The following is a 9409-nucleotide window of genomic DNA, read 5'->3' as shown; positions in this document are numbered from 1 at the left end:
GCTCTTCCACAGCGCTCTCTTTTTCAGAGCCGCAATTGCTATCCTCTAACTAGGCAGAATATCCTTTGGATTTGGGCCAGGGGTGTTTTAATTTCCAGATATAACAACATCCTTTCCTTTAGTAAAGTCTCTCCTATTTTGTAACTGAAGAGGTTTTTTTCTCTCCCCTATTAAGTATATTAAATGGACACAACGAGGATGTCACTGCCTTGTACACAGCCCATCCACAGAGCGCTGACAGCTGGGGGGCTGTGAGAACCTTCAAAATGCTCTAACCCAAACTGCAGCTGCTCTGTGGGCACCTAAGGGACAAAAAATAGGGATAATTGATCACCCAGCGATCTACCCAAGTGCATAACCCCAGCTGTGAGGGAACAACGTTGTGGAGCAGACAAATTTGCTCCTTTTTCCTAGGGGACTCACCAGCAGGACTGGGTGGTTCATCAGTGGAATGTCCTGCTAAGACAAGGACAAGGACGACACAGCTTCAGCCAACAGCAGAAGCTGTGCTCACCCTCCTTTGTGTTAGGAGGAGAAATGATAGGTTATGGCAGCAAAACTAAGTTGTTGCTGTCTGATTAAAGCTTGGATAAAGCTGTAAAACATGATAACCTTGATATTGCAGTTAGTGAAAGGACGTACAGCCCTCCCTCTTCCCCCATGCAGAATTTGCCCTCATTTCACACCCATCTACAAAAAAAAAACCAAAAACCCATCACTTTGTGGCAGCTTCATCATTGTGATGCACATGCTGGACATGTATCTTACTTGCAGGGTCAAGGTGGAGGAGAAAAGTCTCATTTCAGTGGTTTTCGTCATAATCATGTATTATTATTTTCTCTTTTTTTTTTCTCCTCTAGCTTTCAATATTCTGGTTAACGTTGGCGTGGTGCTTACATACCCCATTCTGATCTCTATCGGCACAGTGCTCAGCGTCCCTGGAAATGCAGGTACAAGTACTATGGGTCTTGGCAGAAAAATAAGCGTGCGGGCGTACAGACAGCAGCAGCAGTTTTATTGCCTAAGTAGTCAAAATCTGTTGCCACCTATTTCAAAAGCAGATCAGTCTCCTCCAGCTTCCATGGATGCTCCCAGTGATGGTGGGCGTTCCAGTTGGTGAAAACTTTTTTTTCTTTTACCCCTCTTCTCTTGTCTTGCCTCCTTTCCCTGGGAGTGACCATGCAGAGGGGAGGGCAGGCTGATCCCCAGCTGGCAGCCCAAAGCTGGTTGCTGCCGAGACATGGTGGGGTCACAGCATGCTGGTGTCCTGCCGCACAGCAGCAGAGTGGGCTGTGTTCGTGGCAGCTTTCTCCAGAGTTCTGTCTTCTTAAATAGCCCCATCTCTTCTCTCCAGTCTCTTCCTCCACTCCATTAGCCTCACCAACCCATGTGCCTGAGCACGTTTTCAGAGAAACATCTATTTTTGGGGAAATGCAGGTCAGAGCTGCGAAACAGTCGGTGCCTGTAAGAGGCTGCTGGAGGGCTCAGATGTGCTGTTGTTGCTGGTTGTGAAGTTGGGGCTGGAGGCATCGACTCCTGCTTTCTGACCTGTATGCTGCTCCCTCCCCATCACTGGTCCATGCAGCCCAAGGAAACATTATGCTGATGCAACTTGCTGCAGATAAAGAGTTTCCATAAAATATCTTCCCTCTCAGAGCAGAGATGGAAACCTTTGAGGCTTGGAGCAGCCCAGCAAGGCTTCCTTAGAGCCTGCACAAAGGCAGTGAGAAATAAAGGAGATGTGGCACTCCAGTACCATGCTCTCAGGTCAAAGCTGTTCTCTCAACTCAAGGAGCTGGTCACTGCAGAGGATTGAGAATTTTCTGAACTCAAGGAGCTGGTCACTACAGAGGACTGAGAATTCTCTGAACTCAAGGAGCTGGTCACTACAGAGGACTGAGAATTCTCTGAACTCAAGGAGCTGGTCACTACAGAGGACTGAGAATTCTCTGAACTCAAGGAGCTAGTCACTGTAGGGGATCAAGAAGTCTCTGAACTCAAGCAGCTGTAGAGGATTGAGAGGGATGGGGCCAGTATCACAGCCAGAGCACAGCACAGAGCTTACAGAGATGTGCCAGGCTCCTCTGATGCTGTAGTTCCTCCTGCTGCAGTTCTAAACAGCACTGTTGTTTCTTCTTCACAGCTGTGGATCTGTTGAAGCACAAAATGATCTTCAGCGTCGTGAGGTTGGGAGCCACCATCATCATTTGCATTGGCTTTCTGCTGATGCTGCTCCCTGAGGAATGGGATGAAATAACCCTGAGGTTCATCAACAGCTTGAAGGAGAAGAAAAGCGAGGATCATGCTGATGACATCACAGACTCCAGTGTACACACGAGGAGCAGAAGTAGAGCTAACGGGACAGTGTCTATACCACTAGCTTAGGACTGGTGGACTTTAACTGCACGCAGATGTATATTCTGTGAATATAGCTTAAATTCCCTCACTACTTGTATGCTTAAAAACAACATTTACTCTGGACTGGAGATGAACTGTAAGATAAGAGAAATACATCTATTATAAATGTTTACATTTATACACTCATCAAGGAAGGGGTGTAAATAACTACAATAAAATGTTTTGTAAGAAAAAACATTTAAGCGTGTGTTTTACCAAGCTGGTGGGTTTAAAATATGGCTTAAGTCTATGTCATTTACCTCCTACTGCTGGCAAAAGTGGAGCCATTCTCAAATCTTGGATATTTCTAGCTAAATCTCAAAACTGAACACATTGACTTACTTTCCAAAAGGGATCTCTCAGTGAGGTAGTTTCGGAAAGAGCATTTTTGAGAATTCATTTCTGAAACAGGCCAACATTCACAGTGATATTAGGAACTGTCATCAGAATAAATACTGTGCCATGCAAAATACTGATCTTTTTCATTAAGTCACGATGATCTCTAAGGTCTCTTCCAGTCTAGGCCATTCTATGAGTCTGTGATTCTATAACTGTGAAATGTGTGATGAAAGCTGCTTTGCTCCTAACCTGGACATGCTGCAGTGCTGTTAGCCCAGAGATGCGGTGCCCCAAGCCTGTCTCCTCTCCACTGAACGTTGTACCATGGAAATCCACGGCTCAGTGCCAATGTCCTAACCCACGCAACCCCCAGGACATCAGTCAGGGTAAAGGCACAGGTGGGCACTGCTGGGACTTACCTCCCAGTCTGGTTGGAAGAGAGAAGTCTGTTGCTGGATGTAGGAAAACTGAGTTTACGTGAGCTGTTGCCCATTAAACCAGTTCGAGCTACTTTGACTAGTTTCCAGATTTTTTCTACATGCCCTCATCACTCAAACTGAGTAACTGAGCTGGTGTCGATCATGCCCTTGACTCCAGAACTGCTACTACACCCTTAGCTGGCTTCACACCTTGTCCCAGACTTTGCTAGAGAACCAACCCTACTCGTGACACCCATGGTCTGCTCCAGCCTGTGACAACGTCGGTGCAAACGTCTTCTACCTCTTACCAACATCAGTTTTCTCAGTAAAGCCAAAAAGGCCTTATTTGTCTATTTTTTTCTCAGAAAAGCTGCACTCCCAGCTGAACAACAAGCGTCTCATGAGAGATGGAACTCCCTGGATCGCCAGTGTCCCTGGGAAATGTCAGTTCCTATTTTCTAGAGCTTTGGGACAAAAAAATATTTTTTTTAACCTCTGCCATTGAAAAGCCTTTCAAAAGCCAAACCAAACCAACCAACAACCTACCCTAAGACTGTCACTGTGTAATTTAGGCTGGCTGTTTTCTCTTACAGCATTCCTGGGATCAACTACACAAGATTACTTTGGTTTGAGAGCACTTGATAAGCAGATGAGCATTTTTGCTCCTTTTTTTTTTAAAGGCAGAATAGAAACAACCGGAAAGTACCACAGATTTCTGACCTCTGCTGGCCTGACCAATGTCTGTGAGTTTGATTAGCAGCTAGGAGGGATTTTCTTGATGGTATTTCTGCCAGGAAAAATAATTAGAGAAGGCAAGTGTTTGCGATTAATAACAGGAGTTATAGGGTAGAAACAACTGCACATTTTACTAAAATAACAGCAAGAGCACGCCCAGCACAAAGCTGTGTTTTGTGTCAGGGCTGATGGGACACTTGTCTCTCTGCGAGTGTATCCTGGCTGGCAGGTCCTAACGAACCCCTCATGCTGTATGGATGGATGTGGGGGTCCCGTGGGAGCCCCACGATTTGGAAAAGTACCTCAAAGCATCGCTGGTCCCACGAGCAGTGGTGGCAGAGATGGGGCTGGAGGGACCCAGCACATCCCCATGGCCATCAGGCCTTAATACTGCTGCTGCTGCAAAAAAAGCAAATTACATAAATAATAGCAAAAGCACCTTTTATTTGACTCTGCTCGGTTTGGTAATTTTATCTTTTTAGCATTCATGTCTAAGCTGTCCCTTGCAACCAGAAGAGCCAGCAAAATACTTGTATGTATTTACAAAAAAAACACCAACAAACACACACAAACACAGTCTTTTTAAAGCCTCTTGTAGCATTTGAGAAGATGGGCTCAGCTCCTCGTCTGCTGCTTTCTAAAGGAGCTAGACATTCTAAAAAAGTGAATTATATTGAACAGGAGATATTGATGGGACAATACAGCTGAAAGCAAATAGCATATGGCAGCTTGGGCAGCACCCCAAGTCAATTTTGGAGTTGGTATGTTCATTTACATTACTAGAGAGTTTCAGAGATGTGTCTTACTGAAATTTTAGCTCCTGCCAAACTGAACACATGGGAAAAACAAACATTTCTTTTTGGTATGCATCGATGAGTACATTTTGGCAAACAGCCTCATGGCAGCATCTTCAGGCCCAGCATTGGATCCTTCAAAGAACCTCACTGAGTATTCAGCAGGGAAAATCATGTGAAATCCCGGTGTTTGAGTCAGTTTTCCCCTACTTCAGACATTTTACAGCCAGGGGCACAGCGTGTTAGTGTGCCAGCCTGTCTCTCTCTGCAAGCAGCTCCTGTGCATGTCCCAGGGACCAGCAGCCACCCTTGCATTTCCATGGGGAGAAAAGACAGGTAGCTCTGAGCCCAGCAGCCTCCTTCCACCTTGTATCAGACTTAACAGACATATTCTAACCTAACCCAAGCTTTCTGCTGGGAGCGAGCATCCCATGTGCTGCTGCCTGTACAGTGAATGGTGCTGAGGGTTGACCTGAGGCTTCAGAAATTTTTCCTTTCTTTGCCACCAGCTCCTGCTGTGGGTGGTCGTAAAATTATAGAAACATCAAGGTTGGAAAGGTCCTTAAGATCATCAAGTCCAACCTACAGCCCTACATCACCCTAACACTAAACCATCTCCTGAAGTGCCACATCCAGCTGTTTTTTAAACATGTCCAGGGATGGTGACTCCACCACCTCCCTCGGCAACCCATTCCAATGCTTCATCACCCTTTCGGTGAAAAAGTTTTTCCTAATATCCAATCTAAACTTCCCCTGGCGCAACTTGAACCTGTTCCCTCTTTTCCTACCGCTATTCACTAGGGAGTAGTGCGAGGGATTTGCTCCTGCATCCTTGCTCCTGGGCAAAATCCACCATGGTAGCCATAAGTGTCCCAGGTCCCCAGAGGCAACCAGGTGCCTCATGCCTTGGTTGCATCACGCCCAGATGCTTTCCACGGGTGCTCACCCTGCTCGGCAATTCCTTAAGGCCTCGTTTATCTTCCTTATTAAACAAGGAAGGTAATTGTTTTCCCTAGAGCACAGCTCAGCCTTTCAGCCAGACCAAAAAACCATTAAACCCAAGAAATCAGACAATAAATGGAGGCTCTCTTTCATGATCCACCAGAATGCAAACCAATAATCATGCCCATCAAATGACCACTCAGATATGGTTACCTCTGCTGCTGCGTCTGTCTCTGATGAGCCCTTCTACCGTCTGCAGAACATGAGGGTTTCATTTCAGTTACACCATCTCGTTTGCACCCGAAGAAAAATGCCAGTTTTGATCCAGCAGCTACGTTATCAGATTCTCCTTCGCACCAGGGCCCGGCTATCTAGAAGAAAAACAAAACGTGCTGCGAATAACCCACCTCGAGCATCTCCAGAGGGCTGAGCAACCAGGCACTGCAATGTTAGCTCAGCATCCCCAGTATCCTCAGCCTTGGCTGGGATAAGATAAATATCCTCTGTTAATACACGTGACAAGTACCAAAGTGAGGAACAAGCTCTATTTCTTGACTTTACAGATGTGTAATAACGGAATCTATTAGCCACACCAGTGTGATCTCAGCCAGCAAAACGGTGCTGGATTATTTTCCTCTCTTTGCTGCTCCATCTGTTCATGCTATCACTAGCTAAATGTGCTGCAAGCATATTACATGACAACAAACCTATTTGCACCGTTACAGTTCTTTTTGCCTTACTCCCTGGAGATTTGCATAAAGTCCAGGCTTTATTTTGGCAAAAATAAGGCTGCCCACTTTCCATCTCCTCCTGTGCTTGTGTTCTTTATAATTTAAAACTCATTTTCAAGGAGAAATTTTAAGGCAGAGGCAATGCACTGCAGCAGTTGGATGTTAGACAGGTGCCCCGTGCTGAAACCTCCTCTCAGTTCATCTTTGTTCCAAGTGTGGATGAGTAACAAACTCTGCTCCTCCACAGGAAAATGCTCTGCCCCAGCTCATGGCACTACCTTCCCCTCCAGCTTTTCCTTTTTTCTTTTTCTTTTTTTTTTTTTTACTTAGAACAAGAGCATCAGAGCACTTAGGGGTCAGGTCAATGATTTCTGGCAAGATGAGTATCACTTATAGGTTCCAGCTGAGTTTGGTGGAGGATTTCGGCAGTAACTGAAATGGGAGAAAGGCATAAAGAGTTTCCATCTTTCCTGGGAGGGACCACACGTTGCCACTACCAGCAATGCATGGGACCAACGTTCCTTCCAGCCCTGTGCTTCTACAGCACAGTGCTTGGGAGCTGAATTGCTCCTTAAATACAGACAAAAGGCTGCATTAAGTAAGCCCTCAGTTAAGGACAAGGATGAGTTTACATCAGTAGGAAGGCAGTGATGAAGGCAGCCTGAAGCTCAAGCTTTGTGCTATATCAGGGGCTGTCACTGCTTACTCTCGAGCTGAGCAGGTTGAAACAATACCGACAACCACGATCTCCACCGCTGCACATGCACAGCTCACACAGCAAACCCCCCAGCATCCCCACAACATCCTGCATAGCCACAGTCCAGGCAGCCCAGGTAAAGGTGCAAAGGGCTAATTTTGGCACAGCAGTTGCAAAGATAAAATTTAAGAGCCTCTTCCATACACTTGGGCTCTTCTGGGACCAAGTCCAAGCCCAAACTTGCTTTCTTTTTGTATGCCTTCCTCTCTCCCACCCCAAACCCACAGCTGCTGCTCTTGGCTTTATGAAGTAAAAGCATGTGGAGTGCAAATCACAGCTCCAAAGTACATGGTTGCTGAGACTTCAGGGATCGCCTGAGAGATATTGGCCATTAACTGATGCAGTGCTGTCAGGCTGAGAGCCCAGAGCTGTACCTCAGCAGGGCAGGTGGGACCTGGCACCCCCAGACCAGGCAGACAGGTACTGCATCACCTTTAAATGCAAACAGGAGCATCTCTTCACCCAGAGGTGAAGTGCTTGGAGCAATATCAGTCTCAGGCACATCTGTCCTTTTGCAGTGCCCTTGCCTAAATCACTATATGACAGGCTGTGGTGCCATCCTGCACAGCAGATGGGGAAACCCATGCGGCTTGGAAAAATATCTGGCCAAGAAAGTGGGGGTTTGGCAGCAAGTGGAGTCTGAGAGGCCTTCAGCAGCCCATAGCATCACACCCCACGGTGAAACACCCAGACACAGTAGGAAAGGCACTAGCTTTAACATCCATGTGGGTCTTCCACTGCTCTGACTCATTCATCACTGCATTTAATTCATGGTTTCCCCAAGCTGCTTGACAGGAATGACCTGTTCTCAGCAGGAGAGGGGGGAAGAAAAAATGGAAAAATAGAGACCAAGCATTAAGAAACTCAGGAGGGAGGCAAGGTGTTGACTTTATACTTTCATTTGAAAAGAAGGAATTAAAAAATACTCTGAGAGAGCCGCTCTGCTCCTTTGTGCCCCATGCGACCAGTTGTAAAGCAAAGTCATGAGCTGGTGCTTTGTGGTTGAAAACATGAACGGGCTGCGTCGCTTCAGGGATTAATAATTTCTTCTGGTAGGTGCCACCACTGGCCAGTAGCATTTCGCACCTCAAACCCTCTCCATTTTCATCAAGGAGGAGTTGAGTGGTTCCTCCACAGACGTTCTGCCCACGAGTGCTGGACACTTGGCTCTGCCATGATCCTCATTCCCCTGTGCAACCCTTCTCCCAGCACTCCTCTTCAACAGAAAAGCCAAAAGAGGCCCCAATTGCTCCAAACCTAATCAGGAATCCCAGTGGGATGAACTGCTGCTAAATGAACCTTGGCTCTGATGACGCTTTGAGCTTCTCCCTCACACGCTTGGTGTTTGCTGGTTTCCACGTGTTTCACAGCTGACCTCCTCTTCTAACCCTCCTCCTGACAAAAAAAACCCCACTGCATGACATTAATCTTGTTGAACAAATAATCCTTCCTACATATTTTCCAACTGCTCTGCCTTGGAAATGAATAGCTCCCTACAGCTCTGAGGAAACTTTGTCCTCTGAAACCCCTCAGACACCTTGGGAAGCATATGGAGAAGCACAAATCTTTCCCTCACGCACCCATCCTACTGTGTTTGGCCCAAAACCTCCAGCAGCTCCAAAACTGAAGAATATGACTCACTTTGGTCGACGTTTTCAGGTGGGTTTGTGCTAAAGCTGCCTTTCTTCCCCAGCAGCATCACTAACTGGCAGGAGCAAGGGATGAGGATGCTCTTTGGCCAGCCCCTGGCCCCAGGCTGCTTCTCCCATGGAAGACTGGAGATGCTTCTGGTGCTCCAAGGATTGAATTTCCTTCCAAAACTTGAAGATTTAACAAAAGAGCTGCATGTAGAAATACCTACAGTTCAGCCAACAGCCAGCTGAGATGGTGCCCCTGGTTGAAAATCACTTGCAGGTGAAAAAACAACGTTTCCCCAGAGCTCAGTGCCATCTCCCTGCGTTGCTTCCCACTTCTCCCTCGGCAGCAGCCACCCCTTGTCCCCGCAGAGGAACGGCCGGAGACAGGTCAATGTTTAACCAAGTCAGGAAGGACGCGTGCGTATGTGGGAGCCAACCCCAGCCAGGAACTCTCCGAGCCCTGCGACTGCATAGAAAGATCCCTCCATGTTCAGGGAGGGCAGTGCAGGAGGGTTTTTTCCTTCTCCTTTCAAAGACGCTGCCCCGCAAAATGGGCCTGAGCTCTTCCAAGGCTCACCCCAAGGTGACCAAGGTGGCACCAATGCGTGCCGGGGAGGATCTGCCGGCTCTTGCCACCCGGTACCAGCTCCCCGGTGTG

General features: G+C 47.1%; 2 protein-coding genes across 2 annotated transcripts in view; both read left to right on the top strand.

Moving 5' to 3' along the window:
• Positions 1-2593, top strand: part of SLC35F4 (solute carrier family 35, member F4) — a 62564-nt gene extending 59971 nt beyond the window's left edge. Inside the window, exons 8-9 of the mRNA XM_009879413.1 lie at positions 861-950; positions 2144-2593. Coding sequence (XP_009877715.1) covers positions 861-950; positions 2144-2385 — 332 coding nt within the window. The 3' untranslated portion in view covers positions 2386-2593. The remainder of the gene's footprint in view (positions 1-860; positions 951-2143) is intronic.
• A 6702-nt stretch (positions 2594-9295) lies between these two features.
• Positions 9296-9409, top strand: part of LOC104281424 (chromosome unknown open reading frame, human C14orf105) — a 10545-nt gene continuing 10431 nt past the window's right edge. Inside the window, exon 1 of the mRNA XM_009879412.1 lies at positions 9296-9404. Within this exon, the coding sequence (XP_009877714.1) occupies positions 9302-9404 (103 nt within the window). The 5' untranslated portion in view covers positions 9296-9301. The remainder of the gene's footprint in view (positions 9405-9409) is intronic.

Source organism: Apaloderma vittatum, unplaced genomic scaffold (genome assembly GCF_000703405.1).
Source record: "Apaloderma vittatum isolate BGI_N311 unplaced genomic scaffold, ASM70340v1 scaffold16972, whole genome shotgun sequence".
NCBI classification, from domain to species: Eukaryota; Metazoa; Chordata; class Aves; order Trogoniformes; family Trogonidae; genus Apaloderma; species Apaloderma vittatum.
The sequence above is the reverse complement of the archived record's forward strand: the minus strand, read 5'-3'. Positions and strand labels throughout refer to the sequence as shown.